Source organism: Momordica charantia (genome assembly GCF_013281855.1).
Source record: "Momordica charantia cultivar OHB3-1 chromosome 3 unlocalized genomic scaffold, Mcharantia_2.0 BLBB01000003.1, whole genome shotgun sequence".
In the NCBI taxonomy this organism is placed as follows: Eukaryota; Viridiplantae; Streptophyta; class Magnoliopsida; order Cucurbitales; family Cucurbitaceae; genus Momordica; species Momordica charantia.
In genome coordinates this window covers 22,247,318-22,263,022 of record NW_028275161.1, presented here as the reverse complement: position 1 = coordinate 22,263,022, position 15,705 = coordinate 22,247,318, and the positions used below count along the sequence as shown (strand labels likewise).

The following is a 15,705-nucleotide window of genomic DNA, read 5'->3' as shown; positions in this document are numbered from 1 at the left end:
ACGAAAGTTTCACTTTCATCAATAAAGTTTAAAACATTTATATTAATAAATTAATTAATAATATTTTAGATTAGACTAAATAATTAATTACATTTATATTAATAAATTAATTAATAATATTTTAGATTAGACTAAATATTTAGTTGGTAACTAATGAATTACCAATATATTAAAACAGATAATACAACCTTAGTAATTTTTTTACTCCAATCAATTCAAATTCTCATCTTTGGTCGATAATATTATAAATATTAGTAGTAATAATAATAAGAGACTTCTACAATATGTTAAAAATAACATATACTTATTTTCAGGATGATCCAATCACCCAAGGAGGGGAGATCGATAACATTGTATTATTGTATTTTTGCTGAAGGATAATTTACGTAGTAAAAATTAACCATTGTTAAATATTGTCTTATTAAGATATTTATATTTAGAAACGTAGATGTTAACAATCAAGGCATAGAGTGAAATTTGTCATCAAAAATCCCGGGTCAATATGAAGGGGCTAGCTGAGCTGATATTGAAATGCAAATGTTAACCTTCCCATCTAATCAAGGGATGGACCATTCATATTATCAGTTAAGACATAAACATATCTTATGATGATAAAGGCACTTGAAAGGGCAACATTCAGTCACATTAAAGCCACGGCAATGTCATGTTTGTATTACAGTGAAGTCTTTAAGCGACATCAAGTTCATTTTCTGTCTTTCTATAAGAGACTTGCAAAATATTCAATGATACTATAACTTCTCCAACCCCCATTTCAGCGGGCCTCATACTGAACAACTGCAGTAAAATGCAAGAATCGGATTAGACCTCAAATTTAGAACTAGGAAAAATTCATGCAAGAGACGCAGAAATTGATGCAACATGCCTTTTTTTAATGACAACACCATACTCAGAGGAAACGGAAGGATATACAACAAGCAATATAAAAATCCAGCCCACATCAAACGTGGTCAAAAAAAAACCAAAGGCAGAATGAACTACAAATAAGAACTTCAATGACTGAGAATTAAATAAAAGATAATGCAATATGCATGTTTGACCCGCCCACAGAGAGGGAATCTGCATTCAACTCAAGACTAGTAATTAGAGAGCATCCCAAGTCATATAGGATCACCAGGAGACCCCACGAAATACTTTTGTCAGTCAATTAAACACCAAATATTTTAGATTAGATTCTGCTTAAATACATCACGTATATGCTAACTGAAGACAACTAGATCCAGCTAATCAACAGTTGCAAATATGTGCAATCCATAAACAAAACTTCAGAACACACCGAGTTAATAACATGATTTTAGAATTTGAGAAGATCCATCTTTTTTTAACTTTAAATGTGCTCTGGAAAAGGTAAACAAAGGTTAAAGATTAGAAAGAAGGCCTCATTGAATATGGAAATTGAGTTCTAGGAATTTCAGAACAAATAGATGCAAGTGAAAACATTTCTGATTATTCAACTCATGAAAAGTAGTGAAGTGGATATGGAGTGCTCAAACAAGTGGGGTCTTAAATTGAACAAGTGGGGTCTTAAATGGAATGCAATCAACTTTAGAATCAGACAAACTAAGTAAAAATCTGTCCAAAGCTATCAATCAGTGTTTGACCAGATTGTGAAACTAACCATCTTCAGTATCCACTAATACCAAAGAGTTCGTTTATTTCTTTTTAGCTTAATGAGGAAGATCATTGTATCCATAGTTGGCACTCATTTTCATTTACTAAACTAAGAGGCTTGCTCACCCCCACTGAGTCTTTTATACTTTACGAATAAATAAAACAGCCCACCTCTGTCACTTATTTCATATAAAATTTATGGTCAAGCATATGAAGAATCAAAACCAACTTCTTGGACGACATTTAAAGTTCCAAACATCAGTACAGACTAGTAAATTAACTAAAAGGTCAGATTTAGAAATGGCATATTCATAGTCAACAAACAAAAAGAAAAGAAAAACAGATCTATTAATGATGTAAAATATATCTTACTGCGACGGGTGCGCTTCTTGTAGAGAATACGATAACCACACTCTCGGCATTGTATAACATCACCCTGCTTCAGGGTATTCTCCATTCCACAATCTACACCAATTATACAGATTATTTATCACTCAAGACCTCAAAATATAGTTATAGAAGTGAATGTTCAGTGCAAGTACTTTAAATATAAACTCAAATCATCAAACTTCTACATTCCCGATGATATAATATAACAAAAATATGCACCCGATGGCAGGGCTTAAAAACCTAAACATTAGGAAGATTTTGAAGCATGGAATCAGTAAACTCAACAGGCGCACCTCCACAGATGTAGCTGACTGGTTCAGGTTGAGGATCCATGAGTCAAACTTTAAAAAGCTTCCTAATTCCCCAAAATAAGACGAAAATCACCAATATTAGGTCAAATTTCAGCGAGAAAAAAAAAACTGAAATAACACGATCAAAATCCCCACAAAAGTTTTTATGTTTCGAGATATTTAGAGTAACAATTTCCACGACAGAGATATGGAAGGAACGTACCAGAGCCGAAGACAAGAAGATCCGTTCGATTATTTAGAGGAAAAAAGCGAAAGCAGACGCTGGTCCACTTTAAATAGGGCAAGCTTGTGCATAAGAGGCGAGAAGAACGCCCTAGTTTCGCTGCTAATAAAAAATGGCCACGTGTACACTGAGTCGGTTCGCGGGCAATTTCACGGATGTTTCAGACGTTAAAATAAAGCCACATTTTATAATGAGAATTGAGAACATCCATTTATGATCGAAGAACATTAATTTTCAATTCAACTACTTAATTAGATTCTTGACCATTTAACTTTTCTAAATTTTTATAAAAATATAATAATTGTTATATTAGTGGTACTCATCAGTTGGATCACCTGAATCGGATTTATGTCGTAGAAAAGTAGTTGATTTTTTTTACAGCAGAAGAGTTATTGGTTGTTTCTAGAATAGTTGTTTACGAAAGTTATTTTTGTTCGTTTTGGCCGTTTTTAGAATATGATCGTAATATTAGAAGTATAAGGAGAGAGTATATATTTTTAAATATGCTATTATTTTTTTATTTTTATAAAAATAGCATATCGCGTCACTTCCTATTTTTACTGTTGTTATGTTTACAAATTTGAAGATATGCTCGGTAAATTTGCTATTTTTAAAAAACGCGGGTGCAGTATATGTATAAAAGTTAATATTATTTGTATTTATTAAATATTTTTGGGGCTGACTCAGTCGCAGTCATCCCCAGTTCCTTGTCCTCGTGCTTCTTCACTATTTTCTTTCAATAATTTCCCATAAGAAATCAAATTTGGGCTCTGTAGACTTCGGAGATGATTTTTATATCACAAAACTGAGAAATTGTTGCTGTTCAAAGCTGATGAAATTTCTTGGAAATTCGTTGCTTCCGCATTATTCTAATTCCACTTGTTCAATGTCCTCGTTATAATGAAAAAATAGAATTTCCGACGCACTATTTTCTCCCGCTTGTTTCGATGGAAGTTAGAATTCCAAGGTGGAGTTGATTTCGTTAATTACAGGTTGATTTTCGAGATCTTCGTCCGGTCGATCGTTTTTCCGTCGGAGGGCGATTCCGGGCGGTGGCGAGAATTTTTCAAACCCCTCGGTGCTTGGAATCCTCTCATCTGATGAAGTCTTTCGACACAACGCCAGAAAGGCGATCGTCTTTTTCTGAACCTGTCAGCTCAATCAACAGTCCTTTTTATTCAGATGGTTCTCCCTATTCTTCCGGTAATAATCAATCTCCTCTTGCTCTTGGCGCCGGCGCCGCTCTCTATCTCTCGGACTGATGACGAATTCATTTGTGCAGGTAAAGAAATTTCAAAATTAGGTCACAAGAAACAGTTAGTCAGGAAACGAGGCGGATTTGTTTTCCGGATTTACGACCATGGTAAGGATCAATAGTCTTTGTTGTCAAAATTCATTGAACACCACCTGTTTGTAGAAATGTCATCGGAAATTTATCACGTATAATTCAATGGAATGAAGGTAACCTTGTGTTTTTGCGAATCTTCAGTGAAGTTGGGGCCTAAATTCTCAGTTACGGCCAAAGGGAAATTGAGATTAGGGGCAAAAATTATACAACAAGGTGGTATAAAGAACATATTGAAACAGGTTTTCGGAATTCTAGAAGGAGAGAAGCTTTTGAAAGCCTCTCAATGTTACTTATCAACAAGTGTAGGACCCATCGCAGGGCTTCTTTTCATATCCACAGAGAAGGTTGCCTTCTGCAGCGACCAAAGAATCACTTTCTCCTCACCAACAGGAGAATTGCTCAAAACACCTTACAAGGTAATCTTTTAAATTCACGCATCCAGCTGTGGCTTGGCTCAGAATGATTATGTAAAAAAGTTTCTGCTATTAGACACATATGATGAGATTGCATACAATTCATGTTTGATTTTTGGTTTCAGAAAAGGGAAGTTAATGGGTTCTAGGAGTGGAAGATTCATAGATAGAAACTTCATGTACTTTTTGGATAGTTTTTTTTTTTTCCCATTTTAGTTTGAAAAATCACCAATTTTTTGTTAGAAAAAAGTGATAACAGAACAACTAGCCTGATAGTGTCTAGGAGCTCTTATGTAATTATGCATATGTACTTAATAATTATCCTGAATTTTGATGAAGGCTAGGACCGAAGTTTTATTTGAAACTATCTAATCAGCGAAGTTTAAATACCATATTGACACTTGAAGGTAAGGGTACAGCCATAACTTTTCGTAAGGGGAATTTTACACTTTAACTTTTTATGTATATATTACTGCAGTTTTAAGAATCGAGATGGTGCGAATTAGGTTCTTCTTTTGTTCTGGCTCTGCCCCTGCTTGAAAATACTGGAATAAATTTCTATCTTGGGGAATAACTTAAAAGTTTCCAGTCCAAACAACTTTTTGTATACAAGTAAAAAAACCAAGCAGTTCGTTCTAAAAATCTTGGAAAGATTTCTTAGGACACTTGAGATATGTAATAAAGATATATGTAATAAAGATGCCCTTTGAAAACAAAAAGGTGTGTGCTTTTCTGCAGGTTTTGATACCATTAAAGAATATCAGAAAAGTCAGCCGAAGTGAGAATGCCGATGAGCCAGCAAAAAAGTACATAGAAGTGATAACAGAGGACGACTTTGATTTCTGGTTTATGGGATTCTTGAGATATGAAAAGGCATTTACGAATCTTCAGAAGGCCATTTCCATGGCTAACAAACTGTAACAGGTTGTATCATGTAAGTAAGAACCATCTGGTAAAAAGAAAGTATGTGCTTTTGGTTCTCATTTAGATGAGTGTTTGAAGTTTGGAAATATTTTATAGGGGATTTCACTTGCTTTCATCTTTAATGTCTCAGCTGCTTGTTTTTGCCTTGATGTGAATTTTCTTTTGTTTGTCCTGGAGTGGTTAATACCTTAGGTTGGTCGTCCCAATGGAATTTAAACATGTGAAAGTATTTAGATCAAATTGTCCTCTTTTTTTACTTTATTTCATAAATTAAGTCATTTTCTTCTAATTTTAATTTTTTAGGGATTCGAACTTTTGATGAAGTTATAAACACTCAGTTGAATTATATTCAAGTTAAGCAACTATATTTGAACTTTGAAGGAAAGGAGTGAGGATGGATAATGAATACTTGGTTGATGATATTTCTTTAATTTCTTTTTTTTTTAATTGAAAGCTTAATGCCTTATTCAAATAATATTTTTATAATAAAAGTTATATAGTTGTATGGAGCAGGTAACATGTAAGAGAGACTGAGTAATTAAGTTCAAATATTATCAAAAGAGAGATTGTAGTAAAAGAAAACGTGCTTTGAGAGAGTGGTATAGGAGGGGAAAAGCTTGTAATTCATAAAAGGACGAAGAATTGAACCTCCAACTTTTAAAAAGTGAACAATATATCTTAACGAGCTATAATTAAACGAAAGAAAATTAACACACAAAATAAAATTACAGATTAAGCTAAAATTTTCTCCCCTAAATTTGTATTATTAGAGACAATTTTAAAATAAGAATAAACTAAAAATTTTTACTGAATAAAAATAAACCAAGCGAATTTTTTTCCCCATATTGTTATTATTATTTAAATTGATCTTTAGAGTTGTGTTGCAATTTTTATCCTGGTTCAATTTCCACTAATTCAATTAGTAATTTGAAAAAAAAAAGTAAATATTTAAAGTAACTAACTAATTTCAATCAAAATTAGTATTCGCACATCTATATTTTTTAGTAGCACCTAATTAAAACCTAATTAAATTTGATTAATGAACAAAATTAACAATGAAATAGTTTTATCAAAATTCACCATTTTTCTAAAGCGAGCTCCAATATTATTTTTCTCTCAAATCCTATAAATTTAATAATAATAATCAACCATCCATATATTTTACAATACATTGATCACAGATAAGAATAAGGTAATTCTCGGATGAAATTGAAAATTTAAGTAAAATGAAAAAAAAATTAATTAATAACCCGATATTTTATTAATGACTGTATCATTTCACGAACTCGTAATTATTACATATTACACATACATTATTGATTATTCTCTCTGCTTCAATTAAACTTTCTTGAACATAACGGGAAATGGCGTATCGCTCAGAGCGAGAGCCCTGTTTCCGTTCTTGATGAAGATCCCCACATCTTTACAAATAACTTTGCAGAATTTACACACACTTGGACAGAACACGAACTTGTAATCCTTACCGTGCTTCTCAATTTTGAACCAATTGTCGAGCGTCTCTTGCCCTGGATTTCCCCTGATTCCGCCGATAGCCACCAACCACTGTCTCGTCGATTCGTCGAATTTGTCCAGCTTCCACACCGTCGATTTGGCGCACACCGTGCTCGCCTCGAATTCCACGTTCAAATCCGTCGAAACTCGAACCACGCCTTTCTTAGGGTTTACAGGCGCAAATGTCGCCGGAAGACCGTTCGATATCTCGAATTGTTCCTGAACGACGTGTAGAGGACATTTATCGTGTCCGATGTTGCCTAGGGTTAGTCCACCGCCTCTTCCGCGGATTACAGGGAGGATGTAGTAGTTCACGCCGGCTCGGAGCTTCTTCCCGTCGATGTCGAGGACGGCGTCCGGCGAGGCGTCGGATTTGCAGATGCGGACCTCAGTAGAGGCAATGAGAGCGAAGAGGAAACAGAGTAATGCGAAATTCTTCATTTTATTTTTTCTTCTGATCAGTGGTTTTTTGTGTGCATGATTTGGGATTGAAAAAGGTCCCTATTTATAGGGAATTGCTGGAAATTATTTCCCCGGCCGGAGGCCGCCAAGGCCAACGCGCTATTCTTTTAAAATTTTATTTTTGTGAATTGGAAAATGGATTTTTTTTTTCTCTTTTAAGTTGAAATCGGAGAAGTTGACCAGAATTGTGCCACGTGGAGGAGAGCGTTGGTACCCCGTACCCATGACCGCACCCTGAAGGGTCAGGAGAGAATGACCTGGACCAGGCAATCCGACGACAAGGCTATGGTCGAAAGCCCTCCGACCACATGCCGTCCCGAATAAAGCAACTAGCGGTTAGGTGTACTTTTTCCCGATACACAAGTCAGACCCCAATACTAACTTGATGAGTATATATTCCCTTTTTGTAGGTATTTCGATATCAGAAGACACGAGACGTTTTTCAACCCTGAAGATCTTGCTGACTACTTACCTGATCGAGTTGGACCTCCACTCAATTTGTTGCACAACATGTTGTAACTTTTACTTTTTATTAATTATTTATAAAAACTTTTAACGAGGGAAAATAGACCCTAATTTTAATAAATTCAGAAGATTAACTATTATTACTTTAACGCATTTGTATTTCATATATATTATTAAAAAAATTATTTGTGTATATTTTTTTTCTGGTTATATAAGAAAAACTTAATAATCTTCGTCCAGAAAGCATAAATAAAAGAGGAAAAATGTCAGCATAGTTTAATTTGGTACTCTAATAATTAACTCTATATTACGAGATAATTAATCACTATAATTATAGGGATAGATAGCTGGTTCATTATCTATTTTGGGAATAATATTCTACTTTATACTAAAACTTATGCAAATACATTTTGAACTATTCTTTACAAATTATTTCTTTATTCTTGTTTGCGCTTACGCTTTTGATCAAAAAATTTTAAAATATTTGTGAAAACTGTAAATTATAAATTAAAAAATCATTATCAAAGTTTTTCAATTTCAGAAATCCATGGATCCACACCAAATATGAAAAACAAAGTTTTTGACCAAAGCCAATAGAATAGAATAAAGATAATTCAACTATATATATCGAAATTGATAGTCAAAAAATATTTTTGAGCCTATCATGTTCTAAGATCGACACGTCGGATTCATTAGTATAGATAATTTTAATATATTTAAAGTCAAATATTTGCCCGTCACGTGATTGCAATTAGTAGCTATATATAAAGATGATGTGTTTGGATATTGGAAATTGTTGACTTTGAATTCTATACATCAAGGAAGTTTCCTTCTTCTCTACGTTTTAAATGGATAATATTTTCGAAATAAAAATAATTTTATATGTATTTTTTCAATTCTAAACAAATTTTATTGGCATTTAAACTGACAAATGAGACATAAAGTCCATTGTTAAAACTTTGTCCGGTAACAAAACAGAATGGCTTCACAATTACATTTAACAATAATATCATTGCTCTACTTTCAAAGGAAGCCAAATTCCAATCATACCTATATATTTTATTGCTTAAAGTCTAATCCTCTTCCTATATTTTTTTTAAACAATGGGAATTATACTTTCTCGTAGCAAACAAACAAACAATTAATTTTGACCTCTTTATAGTTTGTATGAAAGTTTGTTGTTCTAAAGGAATCCAACTAAATATATATTGAGATCGAGATAAGAGTGAGATACATTATCATAGAATGTCCATTGCTTAGTGTCTAAGAACCACGTGTCTTATTGCCCATTGCTCCATTTGTTTAGCTACTATTTTTAGTGTAATTATTTATACCTTATGCTGTCCAAATTGTCTATGAATAGAGATTTTTATGATTCATGAAAAACATTGAAAGAAGGAAGATATCAATGGGAACATAAAACCAATTTTCATATTTACCAATTTAATAATTTCTTCTCTTTTTTTTTCCTCTCGTGTTTCTCAATTTCACAACTATCTGGACTTTTTCGCACTTTTTTTTTTTTAAGAAGTAGAGTATGAAGAATATGTCTAGATGAGAATCATGGATCACATTAGAGAAATTTTGTTGTTTTTTTTATCAACATTATTTGTTTTTTGAATAAAAATGCGATTAGATATTAATCAATGGATAGTATATATTAGTACAAAATATAAATAGCACAAAGAAACATTATTATCACCCATCATTTAACAATAAATAATTGAAATATTTATTACAATTTTTATTAATTTAAAATGATTAATATTAATATTATAAAAATTTTTTCTTTTTTTTTTTCATCGAAACATCTATCATTTATTTCTTCTCTCAGTAATTAACCAAGATCTAAGAAATTCTAATATTAATTAAGGAGAAAATGATATTTCAAAAATTTGTGAAATTAATATGAGATCTAAAGAAGTAGGATATATTAACTAAAGAAAAAACTAAATTTAAAATTTTTTTACACAAGACGACATTCAACTCTAGAGTCTTGATAAAATTTCGAGTACTACGGGAGAGTACCGTACTCCCTTCTATTAGCTGCTTTTTATATTATAAATAATGTAAAATCCATGTCTTTCAATTATCGCGTAAACAAAAAGAAGTATAATAATCTCAGTATTGAACTTTTTCCCTCTAGTCTCTAACATCACGTTAAACTATCACCAACAGCTTTTTAACGGCTTCTTTTTGCATATTTTCTAACCAATGGAGAGTCATTCAAATTACTGTCTCGCTTGTATTTATGATGGAACCCGCATTTCTTCAACATCACTTTGGTTGCTGCAACCTTTGTCGATACCGCAGTTATCAAAAACGACACGTCGAATCGGGTCCAAGGCTTGCCATTCAAGATCCATGTCAAAGGACCTGGGCAGAAGCTCATGATCCAGATATGATCAGATTCCAAAGAATTAAAACATCTTTCAAAAACTATAGTTTTCTCGTGATTGATGGAGACAACAACTCCACATGAAAATTTTCCAGTAGCTTCACCACTGTCCTCAGGTCCGAAAACTGCATAAAAAAACCAGGTTGCAGGCTTCCCATATAAACTTGAAGCAATCTGGAGAGCAACTGAACCTTCTGCACCATGAAAATCAAAACATTCTGGAACTTCACTTCCAGGAAGTTTAATATCAACCATGGATCCCTGATGCATAAGAAAAAACAAGTTCAAAATACGCGAGAGAGAAGTTATTCGTGCACTTTTACGCTGTATAAGTGATTTTTTCTTCTATTATATATCTAACCGTTATGAGAGTAACAGACAGAACTTCCAGAGATACACTAACCTCACTAGATGAGAACTTCACTGCATCATTACTCTGATTCTCAACCAAATTTTGGCAATTAGCGAAGGATAAGACTAATCTTAAAGGAGTTTCTGCATTGAGCATAATAAATTCAGACAATTGTGAGTAACTTTCCAGTGATTTACAATCATCTGCACAAAGATATAACAAATTGGAAGGGAGCTTTGGAATTTCTCGGAGTTTCGAGCAACCCATAAGATTCAAGAGTTGTAGATGCTGCAATTCGCCAATGCTACAAGGAAGAACCTCCAGATTTTTGCAGAATCCTAAGTTTAAAGTTTTAAGTCCAATGAGATTGCTGATTGATAAAGGTAGGTCTCTAATAGCAGCCTTTTCCAAATGTATACCTTCAATATATTTCATTTTCTCTAGAATATTAGGAAAAGCCTCAAGCTTTGAGCAGTCAGCAAGGAAAAGATTGCTCAGTGATTTCAACTTGATGTTAGGTGGAAGTCTCTGAAGGCTAGAACAGGACAAGAGGCTTAAAGTAGCAAGCTTTTGAAGCATACCAACAGATTCATGAACCTCTACTAAACTTGTGCAGTGATTCAAGTCTAATGTCTCAACATTTGGGATCCCTGAAAAATCAGGGATTTCAACAAGGAACTTGCAGAAGCTAAGATCCACAATCTTTAAATTGTTAAAAACCTGAAAAATCAGGTAAAATAAATCAAAATCTAGGTTAAGGTACTCTAGTATATAGCAGTATGTAATTAGTTATATGATGTTTTTGAGTGAAGTTAATACCTTGAAATCCTTCCACAAGTACTCGATGCGACCGTGCCACAAAATAAGAGCAACTAGTTTCTTGGGATGGAAATTTGAAGGCAAACAGGCACAAGGGTATCCAGACCATTTCAATAGCCTTAACTCATTGGGAAGATATTCAAGTTTCCCAGATAGATGGGCATCGTGTATCATTAGTATTCTGAGCCTTCTCATTTCTGAAAAGGCTTCTGCACTTATGCATATTTCATTTGCCTCTGGCAAATCTAATTTGATGCCTTCAATATTATGTGTCCCCTGTTGTCATAAAAAAACATGAGTTGAACTTTTCAAAAAACAGGAGAATAACTTTTTCCCCAACATATAAGCTCTAGATTGATCAGAAATATACACAGAAGAATTGAAGTAATTCTTACCATGTTTTCAGATAGTACATGTGCAACATCCTCTTCGAAGCACAGTCTACTACGTTGACCCGGGAATCTCGGGGATTCTTGACGAACAATTTCCCAACCCATCTCTTGGAGCAAGTCATGCATCCAGAGCTTGTTGTACTCGATTGTTACAAGACACTTATCGACGAGAATTCTGATTCCATTATCTGCATAAAAGTCACAACCATCTAATACATTTACAACATGATCTTTGTTTTCTCCCTTAAAGAAACAAGCAACATCCAGAAAAATTGACTGCTCATTGTCCTCCAAGCCATCAAAACTTATTTTGAGCACTTCATATATTCTTTTATCAGGAATTCTTCTCAACTTATCTAAAGCACTCTTCCATTCTGATATTCTTCTACCACAGAGAAATGAGCCCAATACCATCAATGCAAGTGGAAGGCCTTTGGCATAATTTAAAACAAAGGAAATGAACTCCTCGTACCCTTTTGGAGGACAAGGATTCCTGAAGGCATGCGAGCTGAAAAGCCTAAGAGAATCTTCATTACTTAATTCCTTGACTTTATATGTGTATTGAACTCCATGGGAAACTAATAAATGATCATCTCTTGTAGTGAAGACGATTCTACTTCCTGAACCAAACCAATCGTGCCCACCAGCTAATGCCTCCAACTGCTCGGTTTGATCCACATCATCAAGTACTAAAAAGACCCTTTTGTTTCGGAGCTTGTTTCTTATCACATTAATTCCTTTATCAGTGCTTCCCAATTTTACATTATCACACCCGAGTGCTTCGTATAGAAGTGCTTCTTGTAAATGAATTAGGCCAAGTTTCTGCTTGGATTGCTCTCTAATATTTGCCAAAAAGGTGCAACTCTCAAACTGATCTGCTATTAGGTTATAAACAGCTTTAGCAATTGTTGTCTTGCCTATTCCACCAATCCCACAGATCCCAATCATGCGAACATCGTCTGACTTCGTATCCAGTAACATATATAAATCTTGAATGCGAGATTCTAATCCAACTGGATACTTAGCAATATATAGCAATGTGCAGTTCAATTTATTTAAAGTTTCTTTTACAACATCTTGAAGGAACTTGGACTCTGGCCTACCGATTACAAAATTTCCATATTAGAAAAAACAAAAACAAGATATTTGAGCTCTTAATACTAAAGCAAAAATCTGACAAAAACAATACATGTAGGGATCAGACAGAAGTACCATTGAAATAAGCCCATCATGAGATTGTGATATTGGTATTGTACAATAAGATCTTTGGAATAGAGCTTTACAAACATTTAAGGAAAGGGAGGAGGTGCTGTCGAACATTTTTTTGGGCGGACTTTTGGTATTCTCTTGGCTCGTAATAGTTTTCGTCATTCCATTGTTTGTTTAGAGACAAGGAAGGAATGTTGTGGAGGATAGTCTATCTTGCGATTTTGTGCAACATTAGGCTCAGAGAAACAAGAGAATTTTTAGAGGAGTGGAGATGTTTTGGGAGAGGTTTGGACAATAATTAGATTCAAGGCCTTCTTTGGGTGTCCGTGACCAAAGAATTTTGTATTGATCATCTGTCTATTGTCCTCAATAATTGGAGCTTTTTTGGTAATAGTTTCTTTCTTTTTGTTTTGTCTCCATTTGTGTTGGGCTGTCCTTTTTCTTGCCTGTATATTCTTTCATTTGATCTATGAATGCATGGTTTCTCATTAAATAAAAACATTTAGAGAGATAAAAGAGTAGCAGTTACCTATTTTGCAAATGCCAACCAGCCAACGTTGCAATTTCAGACAGGGCAGCCCTCCACCTTTGCACTCTATCCTCTCCATTAGAGGACATCTCTTCATGTTTAGCCAAAGCCTCTCCAAATGTCCCGGTCCCACTTCTTACTTCTGATGGATGAACATCATAGAAGAGTGGCAAAACCGTTTGTCGCTTTGATTTTCGACACTCCAAGATCTTTACCAACTCATCTAAACAGCTGGTGGATGATGCGTAGTTCTTAGAAAGCACAATGATTGAAATCCTCGATTCTTCGATGACACTATCAAGCATCGAAAAGATGTTTTCGCCCCTCTGAATGTCGTCATCCATGAAGGTGTTAATCCCCTTCTGGCATAAGGCATCATAAAGATGACTGACAAAACTGTTGCGGGTATCTTTTCCTCTAAAACTCAAAAAGACATCATATTTCCAGGGAGGGGCGTCAAAAGAAGGCAGAGAAGATTTCTGAGTGATCATGGCACCCAATATAGTAAGCTAGAAAGCTTTCAATATCTGATGATCCTGCTTACATTTCCCTGCAGAAGCAAAGTTCTTATAGAGCTTATTCAAGGAGCCTCAAAACTGACAATCGTCATCTTTGAAATCGACTTTATTAATATATTTGGAGTAACGCAATATACATTAAGTGATGTGATGGTTAAACCAAAAGTCAAAACTAGTGAAATAAATTTTGGTACAGAAGCAAGAACAATTTCTCTATTGTTATGAAACCTTCTGAATTTCTAACCAAAGGCAAAAACATGAACGATCTTAGATTCAACTTCCTATAAGAGGAAAACTAACCATACAGATACTTTATAACTAATTTGCTGATATATGCAGAAAATCTGCACTATTTGCAACAACAGCAGCTTCAGGTAAAATCAATTAATAAAATGCTTTTCCAGCATTCTCAAATGACCAACTTCAAAAATTAATAAATATAATGTTAAACTACAACACAAACTTTACACTTGTGCCTAAGTCCTAGACTTTCAATTATTTCGCGTTTAACAACTCTCAAAATTTTAAAAATATCAATGAACTTTCAATTTATTTTATATCTAATAGTAATAACTCTCTAAAATTTCAGTTTTGTTTCCTGTTTTGGTAGGTTTCACCAAACTTGTAATTTAAGTTAAATATAAACATTAAACAATAGTCTTCCGAAAAAAATAATGAAGTTTTTCAATGTTCTTCGAATGGAGATTTTAAAATATTGCAAAAATTCTAAGTTCTTACACCTTAGACAGAGATCGATTGGCTGGTTGAAGCCGCGATGTGAACACGTGCTCCTGACCGGACTGACGCTTCGGATTTTGCGACTATTCAATATCTTCTTACGTATTGACAATGGCAAAAATTGGCTGGTATCGAAACCTCTCTCAGGCAGATAATCAAGCAGAAGGCGTACGCCAACATCCAACCTTTGGTAGTCAGTCGACGACATGATTAATGCAGGAAATTAGGTCCGGTGGCAATCTCAGACGGCCGGAATCAGAAATCGAGGAACTATTCTGACGATCTCGCGATTCTCCACTCTTACAGTGTCGAACTTGCCATATGCACAAGCATACATGCATACTATGTAGTTCATCATCTCAAAACATAAATATGAAAATAATATATTAGTGTAAATTTAAAACTATTTTCCATTTGGTTCCATATTCGAAAATGGAATCTCATCTTAAAATATTAGATGTTAATATATTGGTAAAGAATAGTTGCCCATTACAATCCAAAATAATATTTATTAATTTATTAACATATATATTATAAATGCTGTAGAATTATTATTTTTATAATATTATATAATTAGTCGCCTTAGTTTCAAAAATATTTTTTAAAATCCAATTTTACCTCTTTAACTTTTATATTTATTTTATTTTTAATTCTTGTAATGTTTGTGTTTCCCATAAAAAAAAATTCTCATAATTTTAAATGTTTCATTTATTCTTAAATTTAACATAAAATTTTATTTTAGTCTCGTATTATGCGAATAAAAAAATATATTTATGATTTCTATTAATTTAAGATTTAAAATTTGAAATCAAAGGCCAAATTCCACATTGTAGATTCAAAAATCAATTTGATTTATTTGACCAAATAAAAACTATAAACTTTTTTTTCCAATATCAAATAAGTGAAAGTCAATTGTTAAAAAATTATCTTATACTAATCCTTCAATATTTTAAAGGAATCGTGGGTGTTACCGTATTATAATATCTAATTAAAATTTGGATCCCGTCATGCTAGGCATGCATTGCCTCATATAATCTCACGTTTCATTCTCAATAACAATTAAATTTCAAACA

General features: G+C 33.5%; 4 protein-coding genes across 5 annotated transcripts; 1 reads left to right on the top strand and 3 right to left on the bottom strand.

Moving 5' to 3' along the window:
• Nucleotides 1-497: 497 nt before the first annotated feature.
• NRPB12 (DNA directed RNA polymerase, 7 kDa subunit) lies at nt 498-2,666 on the bottom strand. Its single transcript, XM_022281305.2, has 4 exons — nt 2,533-2,666; nt 2,313-2,374; nt 2,002-2,094; nt 498-795 (listed from the first exon to the last, which is right to left on the bottom strand). The coding sequence occupies exons 2-4, from the start codon at nt 2,350-2,352 to the stop codon at nt 773-775; spliced, it is 156 nt and encodes a 51-aa protein (XP_022136997.1). The 5' UTR covers nt 2,353-2,374; nt 2,533-2,666; the 3' UTR covers nt 498-772.
• Nucleotides 2,667-3,267: 601 nt separating this feature from the next.
• On the top strand, nt 3,268-5,353 carry LOC111008582 (GEM-like protein 4). Its single transcript, XM_022281325.2, has 4 exons — nt 3,268-3,756; nt 3,836-3,916; nt 4,043-4,317; nt 5,053-5,353. Exons 1-4 carry the CDS (start codon nt 3,654-3,656, stop codon nt 5,233-5,235), a joined length of 642 nt encoding a protein of 213 aa, XP_022137017.1. The 5' UTR covers nt 3,268-3,653; the 3' UTR covers nt 5,236-5,353.
• Nucleotides 5,354-6,476: 1,123 nt separating this feature from the next.
• On the bottom strand, nt 6,477-7,359 carry LOC111008908 (Kunitz family trypsin and protease inhibitor protein). Its single transcript, XM_022281780.2, has one exon. The coding sequence runs from the start codon at nt 7,189-7,191 to the stop codon at nt 6,577-6,579; it is 615 nt and encodes a 204-aa protein (XP_022137472.1). The 5' UTR covers nt 7,192-7,359; the 3' UTR covers nt 6,477-6,576.
• Nucleotides 7,360-9,586: 2,227 nt separating this feature from the next.
• LOC111008570 (disease resistance protein RPV1) lies at nt 9,587-15,017 on the bottom strand. Of its 2 annotated transcripts, XM_022281307.2 has the most exons (6): nt 14,635-15,017; nt 13,377-13,926; nt 11,642-12,737; nt 11,247-11,522; nt 10,479-11,147; nt 9,587-10,336 (listed from the first exon to the last, which is right to left on the bottom strand). In XM_022281307.2, exons 2-6 carry the CDS (start codon nt 13,865-13,867, stop codon nt 9,860-9,862), a joined length of 3,009 nt encoding a protein of 1,002 aa, XP_022136999.1. In that variant the 5' UTR covers nt 13,868-13,926; nt 14,635-15,017; the 3' UTR covers nt 9,587-9,859. The 2 variants fall into 2 exon arrangements, with proteins under 2 accessions (XP_022136999.1, XP_087978170.1); XM_088122044.1 differs by lacking the exon at nt 14,635-15,017 and having other exon boundaries at nt 11,642-12,513; nt 13,377-13,609.
• Nucleotides 15,018-15,705: the final 688 nt, after the last annotated feature.

Coding starts and splice junctions, on each gene's coding strand:
- LOC111008908 (XM_022281780.2), bottom strand. CDS start 7,191: ATGAAGAATTTCGCATTACTCTGTTTCCTCTTCGCTCTCATTGCCTCT.
- LOC111008582 (XM_022281325.2), top strand. CDS start 3,654: ATGAAGTCTTTCGACACAACGCCAGAAAGGCGATCGTCTTTTTCTGAA. Junction 3,757..3,835: donor TGGTTCTCCCTATTCTTCCG/GTAATAATCAAT, acceptor TCATTTGTGCAG/GTAAAGAAATTTCAAAATTA. Junction 3,917..4,042: donor TTTCCGGATTTACGACCATG/GTAAGGATCAAT, acceptor GCGAATCTTCAG/TGAAGTTGGGGCCTAAATTC.
- LOC111008570 (XM_022281307.2), bottom strand. CDS start 13,867: ATGATCACTCAGAAATCTTCTCTGCCTTCTTTTGACGCCCCTCCCTGG. Junction 12,738..13,376: donor GGTTGGCATTTGCAAAATAG/GTAACTGCTACT, acceptor TGTAATCGGTAG/GCCAGAGTCCAAGTTCCTTC. Junction 11,523..11,641: donor ATGTACTATCTGAAAACATG/GTAAGAATTACT, acceptor TTATGACAACAG/GGGACACATAATATTGAAGG.
- NRPB12 (XM_022281305.2), bottom strand. CDS start 2,352: ATGGATCCTCAACCTGAACCAGTCAGCTACATCTGTGGAG. Junction 2,095..2,312: donor AGTCAGCTACATCTGTGGAG/GTGCGCCTGTTG, acceptor TAATTGGTGTAG/ATTGTGGAATGGAGAATACC. Junction 796..2,001: donor CAAGAAGCGCACCCGTCGCA/GTAAGATATATT, acceptor ATTTTACTGCAG/TTGTTCAGTATGAGGCCCGC.